The sequence below is a fragment of the Mycteria americana genome, chromosome 3 (assembly GCF_035582795.1).
Source record: "Mycteria americana isolate JAX WOST 10 ecotype Jacksonville Zoo and Gardens chromosome 3, USCA_MyAme_1.0, whole genome shotgun sequence".
In the NCBI taxonomy this organism is placed as follows: Eukaryota; Metazoa; Chordata; class Aves; order Ciconiiformes; family Ciconiidae; genus Mycteria; species Mycteria americana.
Genome location: NC_134367.1, coordinates 109,157,038 through 109,173,604, shown reverse-complemented (window position 1 = coordinate 109,173,604; position 16,567 = coordinate 109,157,038). Strand labels below are relative to the sequence as shown.

The 16,567-nt window shown below is 38.0% G+C and overlaps 1 protein-coding gene across 5 annotated transcripts in view; it reads left to right on the top strand.

The window, feature by feature from the left end:
• ENAH (ENAH actin regulator) overlaps positions 1 to 16,567 on the top strand; it is a 107,303-nt gene that overhangs the window by 65,821 nt on the left and 24,915 nt on the right. For 3 of the 5 annotated variants that reach the window (XM_075496512.1, XM_075496508.1, XM_075496509.1), the window contains exons 5-6: positions 13,627 to 13,946; positions 15,174 to 15,974. In XM_075496512.1, coding sequence (XP_075352627.1) covers positions 13,627 to 13,946; positions 15,174 to 15,974 — 1,121 coding nt within the window. The remainder of the gene's footprint in view (positions 1 to 13,626; positions 13,947 to 15,173; positions 15,975 to 16,567) is intronic. The other 2 variants (XM_075496510.1, XM_075496511.1) reach the window with 2 other exon arrangements.

The following is a 16,567-nucleotide window of genomic DNA, read 5'->3' as shown; positions in this document are numbered from 1 at the left end:
TCATTTGATCACTGTGCTCTACTTGTTTTCATCTAATATAATGTCCTTTTTGAAGTCTGGTCCAGGTTTTGATTTGTTTTTCCCCTAAAAAAGGATAGAGAACTGGAATGAGTGTTCACTCCTTGCTAGCCAGATTGTCTGTGGAAAGAGTACTGGCTTTGTGTCATTAAGCCTAAGAAGAACATGTAATTTTGTTAGAACACTTCACAAATGCTTCTCCAGTCTCTTTACTACTGTAACTATATGGTTATAATACAGTTCAATTAACTCTAACCTGGAACTTCTCTTCTGTAGTAACTGTCTTTCAGCTTTCAGACTGTAATAACAATAGTCTTACTACCATAATGTAGAGAGTAGTAAATAGTTGGGAAGAAAAGGTTTAGGTATATATTACTTTTAACATATCTACAAGTGACATTTCCAGTCTCAGTAAAGGGTAAAGGCAGCGTGGGCAGAAATGAATTCTGTGGGGAGCAGTAAGACTACAGGGAATGCAAGAGAAGGGAATAAATGTTACTGTGTAGGAAGGAACATGGGATTTGTGACAGATCAGTAGACAGGCAGGCTTTGCTAAGTCTATTGCTTGTGAAATGTGTGTCTGTGGGGTGGGGGTTTTGTTTAAGGTGTGGCTTGATAATAGTTGTCTTTAAGTGCTGGTCTCATATCCCTCCCCTTAAGTGTACCTGGATTCAGTAGTGTTTGACTGACTCCTGTGTTAAGTTCAGGAAAGTATTTTTTGAAACTATTCTAAGCCAGAGAAAAAAAATCTGCTTACATAAAAATTAAATTTGAAAAAGAGACCTTGTGGAGGTCATCTAGTCCAACCCTCTGCTCAAAGCAGGACTAATTTCAAAGTTAAATTATGTGGCTTGTAGCTTCAGGGTTTTCTTAGGCACAAATAGAAACATTTCCTCAGAAATGTTTTGCCAAAGGAGTGACTGGTGAAGAATGGCATATTTAAAGAGAGCTCTTCAACTGAGCCGATGTTTTCCTTCACTTTTATAACTGGTGTTCTAGGATCTTGGGGAAATTGGGAACTAAAGAATTAAAATAGGTCATTGCCAAAAAAAGTGTATTATTTTGGTTCAAAGATTTTTCTCTGTTTTAGAAAGGATTTAGATGCCTCACATTTTGTGTAAAAGTGCTGAAGTAGTAATATTACTTTGTTTATTTTGCTGCAGAGCTTGTTACTTGAATATTTGCATTGTTTACTGTGCAGTGATTACAATCTGTAAAGCTGCTAGGACCAGTTGTGCGATCTAAAACACTGAGGTTTTTATGAGGCCAAGATTACACATAAGGTGGTCAATGAAATCATTTTTTCTGGTGAATTGATGACTTTGTTACTTTCTTTTAAGAAACCTTAGCACATGGTGTATGCTTTCTCTGTCAGGGAGTGCTTGAAGATAACTGTAATTATCCTTAACTTGCACTCATTTATGTACAGTAATAACAAGCTTTAAAACACTCCAGCTTCCACTTTTGATCCTCAAAAATGAAGGGATTTTTTGTTACATGCGTTATTTTTCATTTTGTCAGAGTGGTAGTCAAGGCAGTGTTTATAAATTCCACTGATTGTTTGATAATGAGCCAACTTCAGTTGACATACGTATTTGTTAATAACTTCAGAGTTACTTAATGTCAAATACCATTTTAAAAGATTAGTTCATGGCATGCCTCTGTGTGCTACTCGTGCATGTAAATTTACCTTCTCTTCTAGCCATGATAAATATATTGTCAGGAATATGAGTCACTGAGTTGGTATCTAATATGACACTTGGGAATTTAATGAGTTAATGTTTATAAATAACTTCAAAATCATCACTGCTTCATAAATAAAGAGACCGAGAACACCAGAAACAGAGAAAGTGTATAGATTGTAAGGAATAATGAAGGTGTACAAGCCGCCTGTTGTCCTTCAGGGACGTAATGGACCAAAACTTGACCGACTGCTGTCGTAAGTACTCAAAAATGTTAGAAGTTCGCATAAACACAACAGCGGAATGTTAGGGGGTTTTGTAATTGTTAAATACTTCAAGTTTGCTTACAGTTTTAGTTTATATCATGGATTGGGATGATACTGTTAAAGAAAACTTGGTGCGTGACTGTGCTAGAAAGTAGTATTGATATGGTGTGGTTTTCATAACGTCTTTTGGGAGGCTTCTTAGTTTTAGATGGTACAAGTTCAAAGGCTGACAAGGCTAGCAGTTTCTTATTTACTGATAGACTTAAAGGAATGCTTTTTATTTTACAGATTAAAAGTATTTTTTCTGCAAATTTTGCTCATCTTAATTTTTAACTATGGTAGAAGAATTTATATTTTTTCCCTGTAAATTAGTAATTACTACATACATTATTTGAGCTGTTTTGAAAACGTGTGGAAATACCGAAATTAAAAAACCTGCATCCCACAATTCAGTAGCAATGTAGCTATAATAATTTAAAGGAAGGAAAGTTTGCCTGTCACTTTCTGTCCCTGGTAGCCTGGTTTCTACCGATTTCCCACAGCCCGTGACCTTTCCCTAGTTAGTGGCCAGATGTACAGTTCCCAGTTTTCCTTTGCTTTTGAAATTGTGCCATTTATCCAACAGCTTATTTTGATGAAGTGGGATTTCTTTAAAGGTATATGGATTGATTAGTTTATAACTAAGCAAACAGTTCTAATCTGAGATAGGCATATGAATATAATATAGTAGTTGGCTTTTTGGTTTAGGGTATAAGAGTGGTCAGTAGAATACTGTCATATGATTATATTGTGTGCTGTGCGTGTTAGAAAATCTGCATGAAGTTTGCATCCCAGAGATATGGTTTAGATGGAATCAAAGGGGTTTTTTTTTAATGTCTAAGCTAAGGGTTTCCAGCAGGTCAAAGTTACATCAGTGTAAACTTTTCAAGTTGAGCTTGCTGAGGTAGTTTGATGGGACAGCCTGCAGCAGCCATGTGGATCTTTCCAGCCTCTGCATTGCATAGTAGGACAGGAGGCAAAATGAGACAGAAGCAAAAAGACCCCTCAGTCAGTGTTGTTTATCTTATCCTAAAGACTTCATTTTTTTTCTTGCCCTCAAAGTTTCTGGAAAACAGAGTTCTGGTATAATAATGACTTTTTTTTTTAGTGCCTCATTTTCTTTCCATTCACAGTTTCTTCCCATTCACAGTGAAGTTTTTCTTAGTTCTGTCAAGTCTGCCTTTCAGAGACTTAATAACTGGCTTTATGGAGAGGTAGTGGGTGCCGTCTGGTTACAGTACTGAATAGCTATAGATGTTGGGTAACATTGACATGTTTAGCAGACTGAGAAGAGCACTCTTCTATTAAGCAGTCTTTTGACTACATTGGCAAAATTGCTGCCTTAATTGCTGCAATTGAACATGGATGTTGCTTGAAGGATGGTTCTGACAAGTATCTTAGTTAACACTTCTAAAAATGTCGCTTTGAAATCTTACATTTTCTGCAAAATTTTCAGTTCTGTGGGGGTTTTCTGTTTAGTGCAAAACATGAAATTGGGATTAGAAACTGTTCTCCATTTTTCCAGATTTTTGGTTATTGTGGTTCCCTTTTATGAAATTAGTTCTGTCCTGACCATACTCACTAGAATACCACTGAGGGAGTTGCCAATGGAGGTAGATTTTTCTTCTATTGAGAATCTTTTTTTTTTTTTCTAAAATTTGATGTGCACAGATGACATCCTGCAACCTGGCTTCTGCCAGATAGATATGTAAACTAACAGAACACTTGAATTTAATAAGTTGAAAAGATCAAAGTGAGGAAAACTAGGCTTGATGAGGTTTGATCAAAGAGCATTAATAGATCCCTTTCTCTATTAGAAATCCTCTGTCTAATACCCTTTAGGTTTATAGTTGCCTCTTCATGTCTTTGGCATGGTGGTTGGTTACCAGTTTTTGCTTGACCGATAAAACCTAGTTCTTTCTCTTATTTTCTTATTTCCAACTAATGTGGTTTGAGCTTATAACATAAAAGCTTGTTGTTAGACCTTAAATCTCTTTTGATCAAGGAAATGAAAGCCTGTTAGTTTGACCTTGCTAATGTGAAAAGCTTTAGAACTACTTTTGAAGAAAAGAATAATTAACCAGATAATATTTTCTTTTGCAAAAGAAGAAATGCTGTTTGTGTGGTGTTCGTGGGCTTTAATAAAGCATTTGAGGGAAGTTCCTAGTTAAGGTGGAAGAGAGGAGAATTGCTGTGGAAGTGTGGGGAGCATAAGAACAGGCAGTTCCTCCTGCATCACTGGGATTGGGAACCATCAAATTTTATTTGGTGTTTTGCTGAACAAAATAAGTCCTTGCTGCTTATGCGAGTTGAGATACATGAGTACAAAGGAGAACAGGAGGAGTTCGGTGATGTTGCAGATTTTGATGATCAAAATGGAATGAGAAATGAGAAGTAATACCTAGCTGGTGTCCTGGTTTTAGACATTGGGGGGGGGGGGGGGGGGGGGGAGCGGGGGGGATGGGACGGATGGACCGCAAACTGTAGACCAAATACTAGTGTTTAGGATGTTTTAATATTAGTGTACAGGGAAAATCAAATTGACAGTGGAAGTGTTACATGCAAAGGTGATTGATCAGGGGAAAGCTGTTTGAACACTGGAAATAGCTATAACGACCTCTAGGTTTGCATAGTGTTTCAAAATCATGAGACACGTAATCAGTTAAAATGCCTTTATAATTTTGCATTAAATTAAGTGTAAAGTGTTCTTTGATACAAACTTTAAAAAAAGACATAATTGAAACAGTCTCACATTTCACTACTGTTTAAAGAACGAGAGGTTCACCACTGTTGAAACTGGAAGAAATTGTCAGTTCCAGAGCATATACATAAACTCACTTCACAAACCTCTTGCCTTTGAACAGTCAAACAGATCTTCTAAGTGTCTGTTTCTTGCTTATTTTATCGAGTTGGCTAACTCTTGTCTGGGTTTCTCTGAAACGATGTGCGGTATGCTCAGGTAGAAGCTGTCCAGACTGTCTAGCACTTGAAAAAAGATAAGGGTAACTTGGTAAGAGTTTTAGTGAGAGCATATAACAAGAGTTCAGTTTAGATGATGCAAAGTGAAGTTCATGCAACTGAGAGCGCTTAGGAAGATGGGAAGAGGTCAAATATTGATCGCTTCTGCTGAGGTTATGTTATTGGTGCATCAAGTGTACTTTTTATTCATGAAGACTCTTGGTCTCAGTGCAGGCTGCCCGTGTTTGATGGAAATTTGCAATCTGTATTGACATGATTTAGACTATATTTTCTCTTTGTAAATTAATTATGAAATTTGGGGGGTGGTGTGTGTTCAATCCATGGTACATAAACATTAATGTGTAGGTCTTGAGATCCGTATTCAGTAAGTTTATGTGACCATACAGGAGAGTGAGCTCTCTGGTAAATGCTGAATTTTGGAATGATGAATAAATACTTAATATTAGAGATGGAAGAGCAAGTTTATCGCTGATACTCAGGTTTTATTATTTGAGTAAGTTCCTGCAAATTTGAAGGGCCATAGCAGACACACCTTTTCCTTTTCTGACCTTGTGCAGAAGAAGATTAGAGGGTTAAGCTATTAAAACTCAAACTAGCAGCTAAGTTCAAAATAATCAACACGTTAAAGCACTCACTTTTAAATTTTTTTTTTCTATAAACGGTTGTAACAGTGATAAAGTAGGTTGACTGTATCTAGTGAAATTGCTGACCGTAGAGCGCATGCAGTTACTTGCAGTCAGAAGGTAGCTGCTCTTCTGTAGACGACAGCATGCTTCAGATGGAGCTGAGGTCACCCTGCATCTGGTGCTGGCATCTCTAGCTCGGCTACGCGTTGTGTAGCCTCTTTGCAGCCAGCTGCTCTGTTTGTTGCAGTGACTCAGTGGTGGGAGGAGGAGAGCCATCATGTGAGATGTATTCTAGTAGGTAGTGACTGTTGGATTAGATAATGGTATCTGTGCCCACATGGTGGGGCTTTCAGCGTTTTAGAACAAAACTCCAGACATTACTGTCTTGTTTATTGCTCCATAGATTGAGGCAGGGTTAGAGGAGCTGGTGCAAGAGCTCAGAGCAGCCCTGAAAGCCTAGGCATATGGAGACTCCAGGACTGGAATACTACGGACTTTTTCTCATAGTCCTAGTCATTGCAATGCAACTTTTTAAATTGGTAAATGTATTTTAACCGTTAAACATATTTTTAATATTTATTTAATTGGTAAATATAAGTTTAATGGCCAGATAACAACACAGTTTGAACTACTCCATTGGTTTGGATTGACGAATCCAGGTTTAATTATGGTTGATATTATACACATAGTAGCATTATTCCTAGATTTCTTGTTTATGTTGGGTTATAAAATTTACATTTTATTTAAAAAAACTAGTGACGCACAGAATGAAAGGTACATACATGGTTGAATACTTTTGTTATAATCACATTTCATTTCTTATACAGAATGTCATAACAATAACTTTTAGAATAGATAAAGTGCAGAATATATTACTGCAGTATTTTAAGCTAGCAATGGTCAACCTTCATGCTGCCTTCTGGGTGTCATCCTTGTGTCTGTCTTCCGCTTGTTTGTTTGTTTTAGAATAGGTAACAGCACAAGCAAGAAACTGTTCTTCAGTAAAAGCAGAAAAACTGATGTGGGACGCAAACCTGAAAATCTCCCCTCAAGAGAATCTGTTTTGTGATTATTATCATTTTTTTTTTAATTCGACATCAGTTTTTTTAGTGGCTCAAGTGATGGTTTTTGATCTCCTTTTTCAATACACTCATCTTATTAGTGATTTTTTTTTTTCTCCATCCTTGTTGTTGTTGTTGTATCTTTAAGCAGACAAAACGGGGATAGTATTCCTATTGATCTTTCTGAGTGATTTGATGCCCTGCTTTGACACCAAGTTATTCAGCCAAGAAAGAATGGAATATGAAATTGGTGTGTTCATAAATGATGACTAACAGCTGTCAAATACTCTGTATTATCTGCCTGCAGCTGACCTCTTCACTCAATGCAGCAATTACTTCAGTCAGGTCTGTTCCTCAAGATATTTTGTTTTCTGCAGGCTTTGTCTTGGATCTTTGTTTTCTACAGTGAGTTTTAAGATCAAATACTTCAAACCAGTTTCTGTTCATCTTGGAATGTCTATCAGCTCGGTGCCTGTTGAATTTGGATGTGATACAAAGATGCTTCTGTCTGTACTGTCCATGGAAATACCTCTGTTTTTAATGTATCTGGCTTCGTGACAAGAAGCCTTTCGGGTTTGTGGCTGAATTCTGTTATTCAGGCTGATATATGGTCGTCTTGGTGCAGTTTCCTATCATCTTTTTAGGAAAAAATTTAATGGCTTGATCTTGCATCCAAGAGCAAAGCAAGCCAGTGTTTGAATCCTGAAGATTTATATAAACATACAGAAAAACTTCCACCTGGGGAAACAAGGTGACCTGCCAGAGCAGACAGCTATTTGCTTCCACAAACTGTTTCAGGATTTGTTACACGTAGGGTTTTTTTTCCTCTTGGTGCCCTTGTGGCAACAGCTCTGTTTTTTGACATAATGAGAGTTGCTTAATGCTGAGGCATACTTTCTCTGGTGGAAGGACAGTCTTTCCACAAACTGAGACACTTGCAGTAACTCTTCTGCAGATGACCAAGATACGGGCTTAAATGTGAAAAGTGTTCCAGAAAAAGACAGGTTCTCTCTGGCTATTAAGTCTGCTCTGACACAGAATGTTGTTTTACCAGTAAACACTGAAGTTTCTTAATCTAGTTGAGATCTTTGTCTTCCCTTCAACCCATGTGGTAATGGTCACATTTTAAGAAAATTGACTGAGACTTCAATTCTTTTGAATGTCTATGTTGAAGTCCTTAGCAAAGGGACCAGAGGATCGCTGTCAGTCATTCACCTCCAGGAGCAGAAGCTAAAACCTTTCCCCCCCAATACAGACCTAAAGGTATTGAATAATACGATTTTGGGATAGCTTCTTAATTGCTGCATGTGATGATCTCTTGAATGTAGTGATGCTACTTGCTAGTGAAAGCCATGATAGAAAGGGATCTTTCATGAGATGTTGGCTCATTTCATGTAACATCAAGAGCTGAGATAGTAGCACTACTTCTTAATTATTGTTCCCCTTTATGCTCTGATTCAGAACAAACTAGGAAGGCTTTATGTGTACCTGGGTAAACTAACAGCAATTCTGTTTTGCAGTTGTCATGTAAGAGAAATTCTAAACACCTTCACCATTGTAAAATGTGGGTTTTTTTCAGCAGGGATGCAACAGTGTGTACCTAACTCTGCTTGTTGATTTTTCTCCTTGTGTTATTTCAAGAATGTAGTCATGCTCCTGATTCTTGGCTGCCCAAAGAACTCTATCTAGTGCTGATAGAGTTCAAAGTCACAAGTTAGTATTGTAAATATGATTCTTTCTTCATCCTCTGACTATACCTCCTCATACCTCTTTAATTGGGCAAAAGTATAAGGGCAAGAAAAAGAGAGGAAATAACATTAAAAGCTGTTTCAATATTAAAGTAAGTTAATTTAAAAACAACAACAAAAAACAACAAATACATGCCCCCCCACCCCAACACCCCAAAGTGAAGTTTCCTAAGATGCTGTTGGCATGGAACTGATTTAAATCCAAAAAGAAAGTTTCATGAGTAGAATGCATGATAAAGCTAGCAGCTATCCTGAAACTCTGAAGTTGACTCTGAATCTAAAACCACATGTAACAGTACCTACGTTGCGTATGACTGACATGCTGTTCAGTTTTATAGCACTGTTTCAGCTATTCAATGTAAATTAGCTCTTAGATTCTAGTAATTCACAGCTTTAAAATAATTAGAATCATTTTGCCTTAGCATAATTAGCATTTCAGTATAAGATAGCTTTCTGGGGCATTTTTAGTACCTCTTTAGCTTTTTCAAAAGTTGTCCTGGTAGCTAGATGCTGTGCTTTGAGGCTGAAGGATTTTCATGTATTGCTTTCACAATGTTCTCGAATGTTCCCATGCTTTAGAACTACCAAAGTCTTGACATTTCAGAAATTCTTTAATTGATGGGTAGTGACTCTTCTTAATCTACTAATGCTTTTGCATAATATAATTTTGATCTCTGACAAAATTTTAAAATAGAATTACATTATCTAATGCTAACTAAACAAAACCAGGGGGTTTTAATGCAAACAAATTTATCCTCTTTTTTTTTTTTAATTAGCAAAATGAGTTCTTAATCTTTTTAAGCTACAACTGTTACACTTGTTAAGCTGTAGTACTTTGTTAGTTTATGAAATTCATCCTTGCTCATTAAGTTGTGTTGAAGCAACTTGATTGCGTTACTGGCGTACTGATCTTTTGACCTGTGCCATTTTTGGCTTTCTATCTGAAAGGTTTATAAAATCGTTAAAACTACTGTTAAATTGTAGTGGGTTGTGGTGTATGGTTTTTTTGTTTTGTTTGGGTGTTTGTTTTTTTTTTTTTTTAATCTTGTTGACAAAGGGATGCTTCAGCAATATATAATGAGAATAATTTAAACTTAAAGTTATTCTCAAGGATGGTGTATTTAATCTCGTATATCTTACTGCATGGGAATTTTATATAAGATAGGAAATGTTTGCAAGGTGTTTTGCTGCCCTCTCTTGGTAGAGCATTTGTATCATAAGCAAAGTGCTCAACTTGTTCATAGTTTTTATTTGTATGTTTAAAAAAATTCTGGTTTTATTCCTTTATTTCCTGAAGAAATGGAAAATGAGGATTCTTTTACAAAAACAAATCATTAAATTCTGAATCACTCAATCTTTATTTAATTATGAGAACTTTTTCACTTAGGCCTTGTGTAGGTGAACGTGGTTATTTCACTGCTGTTTATCTATATCTTAGTAGACAGCCAATACAGTTTGATGGTGTTGATTGCTGACCGAAATATTTTTTCCTTCAGATAAAGGCTAAAGCGTATAAATGCTTCGGTATATTTTGTTATGACACGTGGGCATTGTGTGTCTTTTATAGCTCTCTGAAGAGGAGAGAAACCCCAGGTGTGCCTCAGGAACATGTTCACACACATTAGGAGAACCAGGCACTCCCAAACGAACAGTTTGATTTAGACATACATCTTATGCTTTAGCTAAATACATGCTATATAGAGACAGAGTATACATGTATATACAGTCTCGTCATCCCTGTCTCCCTCCTCCCCTCCTTGTATATAGTACATACACACACATGTGAACATACCCCTCTCAATACTTAGAAAAGCTTTGAGTAAAAACTAACAAGTCCCCACTCTTCTGGGCGAGGGCAGATGCCTGGAATGCTTCCCCCTGCTACTCTCCAGTCCTCTGGGCATTTTTGGTTCAACAGCTGCTTGTGCATGATGCAATTTCCGTTTTCTAAATGACCTTCCATGTTTCTTATGTGGGCTTTTTCCTACTCTTTCTTTGAATCACTCTGGCAAGGAGTTCCACAGCTCATCTGCCTGATGTGCAGAGGTACCTGCTCTTCTTCTTTTTTTTTTTTTTTTTTTTTTTTTAGCTTTACTATTATCAGTTACATCAACTCTTTCCTCCCAGCTGTTGTATTAGGATGTCCTCATTGGTTAGGATGTTATAGACCTCCAGTTGTATTTTCCAGAATGCAGAATTCCAGCTTCTTTAGTTATTTTTTGAATGGAAACTGGTACATTTGATCATAGTGTTGGTGCTCTTTGAACCTTTTCAGTTCCGCTGTCTTCCCCCTCTTGAGATGGGAACAGAGATGCAGGGTTTGTGAAGCAGGATGATGGTATTTTCTGTACTGCTCTTTAATCCTTTCCTAATGTGTAGCATCTGGTTTATGTTTTTGAACAGACATATCAATGAATGGATATTGTCATAGAGCTGTCTGTCATAACCCTAATATCTCACTCCTGAGTCAGTAGTCAACTCATAGTCCAGCGTTTTATATATGAATTTAGCAGATTTCCCCTCTCTCCCCTGCATCACTTCAGTTATATCTCAGTTGAATTTTATTGGCCAATCTTGTTGCCCAGTTACTTGGAATTAGAAGATCCATCAGTAGTTCTTCATAATCAGTCATCATTCTTGCTATCCTAAATAACTTAATATTAAGGAGCTTAGTCAAGAGCACCTCACTGTTTCTTTTCCAGGTTGCTTATGAAAATATGAAATGGCACAGCTCTTGCTATGGCTTACTGCAGAACTGCCTCGGTGACACTGCTCTTATGTGAGAAGTGACCTATATCGAGGCTCTATTTCTGTAAAGAAACGAAGAACTTAAAAAGAAAACTTAAATATCTGGCAGCTGCTTGATGTGTTATTAAACTCAGTAAATTGATACCTGCTAGTTTCGTAAACTAAATACAACATGAAATGTTTATAACCTCAAATGCCTTATCTACATTTTAGTTTTAGGATTAACAATGTGTACGTTTCCAGGTAGAATATGCTAGTTTCTGGCAAATGAATGGAAAAGAATGAACAGAGTAAACAAAAGCTGCTTTGGAGTCTGTAAATGTTGACTCCTGCTCTGAATAGTTTTTTAGCTATGAACATCTGTGTATCCTCTCTCCCTTACAAAAAAAGAGCCTAAGATGACCAAGTTGAAGTTATGCATGATGAAAACCCTGCTTTCCTCTAATAATAGATTTTTTTTTTTTCCCTGACGGAAAAAGAGCACATAAAACTAGTTTTGTACAACACAGAGCAAGCAAAAATGTAATGCCAAAAATATTTTTAATATCCCTTTTGGAGCTTAAATTTCTGTGGTTTACATTGTATTCTCGTGATATTTTGTAGAAATCCTCTACTGGTTCCAAATACGTATCAGTCATTTACCAGATTCTTTGGTGGACTTCAGAGGCTAAAAATCAAGCATTTAACAAGCTGAGTTGCAGCCCTAATTTCTTAATGACTGCTATCACAACTTTGTTATATGGGAGAGCAGGAGCTGACGGAAGAACTGATAGAGGAGCAGAACTATTTTGCAGCTTCTGAGGATGTTGGGTAACAAGTCCAGCAGGGAAAAGTCCTTTTGCTGCACATAACTGGAACTTAATTGCTTATAGCAATTGTGAAATTTCAATATTTTACAGGGGTTGGTTTGTTTGTTTTTTAAAGGAAAAACATTGTTCTGAAAGAGGATGGACTTCAACAGTAACAGTGTATGAGCTGGGGTTTCCAGTTCTGCCAGTATTTTCTGAGCATGAATAGGAATGAAATAGCTGAAGTTCCCTTCATTTTCAGGCTTTGGTTTTACGTGGCTCTAAGCGTATAGCATAGAATTACTAATGACCTTTCCAAATAAGATTGCCCAGTGGCAGTCTACAGAAAACAAATACCTAGTAGCTTAAGGTGTCAAAAGTTAGGTCTCCTTTTTGCTTTGTAGTTAAAAGCTGCCTGTGCTTTGTATTTAGTGAGAAGCTATCTTCAGTTTGCATCTGAAGCATGGCAGAAAAAAAGGGCTGTGTGCTTTATATACAAGTTTTTCTTTTTAAATGTCATGATTTTTTTTGAAAATAAGAATTCAAATAGAGGATGATAGCTAACAACATTTTCAGTGATATGTACTGACAGGAACACACTGGCCACAGCTTTGAGGAGGACGTGCCTAATTTTTGTTTTAGTAGTGAGCTCCCCCAAGAGATGAAAAAGCTTTGAAAATCAAAAAGCCATATTTTGGCCAACTAGAAACATGTATCTTTTAAAAATATAATTAAACAAACAAACAACAACAAAACAAAAAACCAAAACCAAAAAAACCCCAACAAGTTGAGGGGGAAAAAAGCAAAAGGGTTGTTTACAGCTTTTTCCACTGTGTTTTTGCAGGAAAGTCCTTTCTTTCAGGCAGCCTAGTGACTTTGGCAGCAAATTTTGCATGATTCCTTTTTACCCTTAGGAAGTTCTTTATATTTCCTCTGCCTGGCTTTTACTTGTTTTCCTCCCCTCCACGTCTTCCCCCTTTCTGCTTTCCCCTGCAAAGACTCCCATGAGCTGGAAACCCTGCCAGCTCCCTGCAGTGTTTCCCTGGCTGCTGCACCCTGGATTTTTTGCTGGCCATGTCCAGTTTTCCTCTGCCTTCAGGGTGTTCTCGTCTTGATGCCAGTTAAGTTGTATGTGCGCGTAGTTGTATGCAGGTGGAGAGGGACACGTATACATTTTGATGCTTCTGTAAAATTTGGATAAATACTAGCTGACTAGTTTATCTGGAAAACATAATTTGTTTGGAGGTGGGTTTTTTGGATGAGTAGTTGTGTTACTGCTATTTCACTGTACTTTTATTCACTGCTTCGAGTATAAAATACTGTGCAAAGAACAAATGTAACTCCATATCCCAAACTGGGAAGATTGCATCAGTTAGTAAATTTTCAGCAACAGCTTTCTATTCTTACCTCTTGAAAGCTGTCTCTCAGAATGTTAAATTAGAGGAAATTGGATATATGATTCTTTTTACTGTAAGCATAATACAACTATTATCCAGCTCAGAAAAACAACACATAGAATTAAGAATTTTATGTAGGTACAAATGCTGTGCTTTTGTTCTTGCTGGTGCAAAGATTGTTGATTACTTTATGTCTTCTTGTCGTCTAACAGTTGCTTGATATTTTTGGTTTTCGCTTTGCAGCTTAGTCTTTTTCCTTTTTTCACGATTGTAGACAGTTACAAGAGCAACAGAGGCAGAAGGAGCTGGAACGGGAGAGGCTGGATCGTGAACGAATGGAACGGGAGAGGCTGGAGAGAGAGAGACTAGAAAGGGAAAGACTTGAAAGAGAGCGCCTAGAACAGGAGCAACTGGAGAGAGAACGGCAAGAAAGGGAACGGCAAGAACGCCTAGAAAGGGAGAGACAAGAGAAGGAGAGGCAGGATCGAGAAAGACTTGAACGACTTGAACGGGAAAGGCAAGAAAGAGAACGGCAAGAACAGTTGGAAAGGGAACAATTGGAATGGGAAAGAGAGAGAAGAATTTCAAATGCTGGTAAGAATTTCAAAACTGAGTGTATTCAAGTACCAGACTACTCTCTATGTGTTTGGATGATGGAGTGGGAGAGAAGCAACAAAGGGCAGTGAGTACAGTTGTGCAACAACAGTCAGTATTTCAGGCTTCTATTTGCTGGAATTGCTTCCTTTTTTTATGGCAAGAAGTCCAAGATCTTTGACTTTCCTGTCATAATTTTCCATCAACTCTGAAATAAATTTTTTGCACTACTTGCTCACTCCATTGCCATACTCTCTGATCGCTTGAAGAACTTGAATCACACTGGGCACCTCTAACATTGGTTCAAATATGATGAGTTAAAATTTCTAAATACCTTATCATTGTTAAACAAGATGTATTCTCATTACATAATTTGGAAAAAAATAACAAAAAACCAAAATACCCCAAACATATCAGGTTGAGTGTGTTAACGTAGAAGGTATGTACCTACATAAGGCAAAGTAATAGTGAGAGGAATGCCTTTCGGTATGAAGTCTTGCTTAATTTATCATTGTAGTAACATTTCAGTGAAGTGTATTATATGTATTTGTAGATAAGATAATGCAGTGCCTGCGGAAATGTATCCAGTGATAACTGAAAGCTTTCTCATTTTGGTAATATAATGGAACATTTGTCAAGTACTTGGTTGTTCTTTAGTAACAAACTCAGTTTACATAAGAAGTCAGCTCATGGTGAAAGTCAAGGAATACTATGTAAGAGCTAGTCACTTTAGAGCAGAGGATTTTATTGGTAGTTTTATTCCCAGTACTTTCAAGTTTGTGATGGAGCTTTTTCTGGGGAAGAGAAAGATGATACTTACTTGCTGCCTATGGTATGAGTTTTGTTAGTGAAGTTGTAACAAATGTTAAGATCACTACACTTGCTTGCAGTTTGCAACCAAACAAGAAGATAAAAGCTGATTAAGATTCATTAATCAACCCTGTATCTAATCTATCTCACAGATGGGATTTGAGAAAACTTACTCTAGAACGTTCTTGTAAATTCGAATGTTGGCACAAAAATAGTTGGTAAAATTTTAAAGCAGCTGTTGATAATATGTAAAACTTTCCTAACAGTATTTTCACTTGTGCCTAATCCTCTGGTACTAACTGTAGTCTACATTTATACATTTTGTTTGAATGCTGGTTTTGTTGCTTCATTAGCTCCCTTTTTCTCTTTCTCCTTTTTTTATCCTGCCTTTGCTGCTGCTTTCCATCTTCTGTCCAGCTCCATCTTTCGACAACTCCCCGTATAGCACTCCACTTCCTGAATACTCCAGTTGCCAGCCTCCTTCAGCACCTCCTCCATCATATGCAAAAGCAGTTTCAGCACCAATGTCAGAGGCCACACCGGAGTACGCTGTAGTGACTTCTGCACCACCGACTTCCACTCCCCCTACACCGCCTCTAAGGCACTCTGCATCACGTTTTGCTACATCTTTAGGCTCAGCTTTCCACCCTGTTCTCCCCCATTATGCTACAGTTCCTCGTCCGCTGAACAAAAGTTCTCGGCCCCCTTCTCCTGTCAACGCCCCGGCGACTTTGCCTCCAAATACAAAGCCTGTTGCCTGGTCCGCGCCCAGTTTTGCCCCCCTTCCCCCATCTCCTCCAGTAATGATAAGCAGTCCACCAGGCAAAGCTACTGGTCCAAGACCTGTCCTCCCAGTGTCAGCTTCTAATCCAGTGACCCAAATGTCCACGTCTCCCACGGCTCCTAACGGGCTTCCTGAAAACCTGGCTTATCCGGTTCCTTCACCTTCTACCTCAGGTCCAACTCCGCCTCCGCCACCTCCTCCCCCCCCGCTGCCTTCCTTTCCACCTCTGTCACTCTCTGGACCTCAAGCTTCTCCTTCTCCCAACTCCCCGAATGCCTCGACTCCCTCATCCAAGCCTAGTGTTCTCCCTTCTCCCTCTGCAGCTACCCCTGCCTCTGTTGAGAACTCTCTAAACTCTGTGCTGGGAGACTCCTCTGCTTCTGAGCCAGTCTTGCAGGCAGCCTCTCAGCCGATTGAACCTACGACCCAGCAGGGTAAGGCTTTCTGTTATTGCTACTAATGCACTAATCAGGAATGCAGTCGAAACCGATTGGTATCGAAGCCTGTAACTGCCCCGAAGAATTAATACAATGCTTCCAAAGTTGCAGTGATCTTAATACCACAACGAAATACCTTTTGGAAAACTGGGGTAAGGGAAACTTTAAAGCTCCGCAGAGAAGAGCCGACGTTCTGTGGCCTGTCATAAGTAAAATTCTGATTTCTTAAGCTCTCACCTGTCAAGAACAGAGCTTGTTGAATACTTGGTAAATCCTCCACTGTTTGTTTATTTGGAACATGGTGTTAACAGGCAGCAGCATTAGTTTCCTAATGGCAGCCAACATGGAAGAACGTATGTGTGGCTTTGGACATGTGAATGGCCTTAAGCGAGGAATAATCTGAACCACTTTGATACTCTATGTAGTTTCAAATTTAGAAAGTAGTATGTAACACCTACAGCATTTCTTTCTGGACAGTGGTCGTATTTTGATATATGGCTGTATGCGTGCATATATATATATAAAATATATGAAGACAGGTCTTCCTGTGGTATTCTACCAGTTTAGCTAAAAAGACTTTAGAAAAAAAG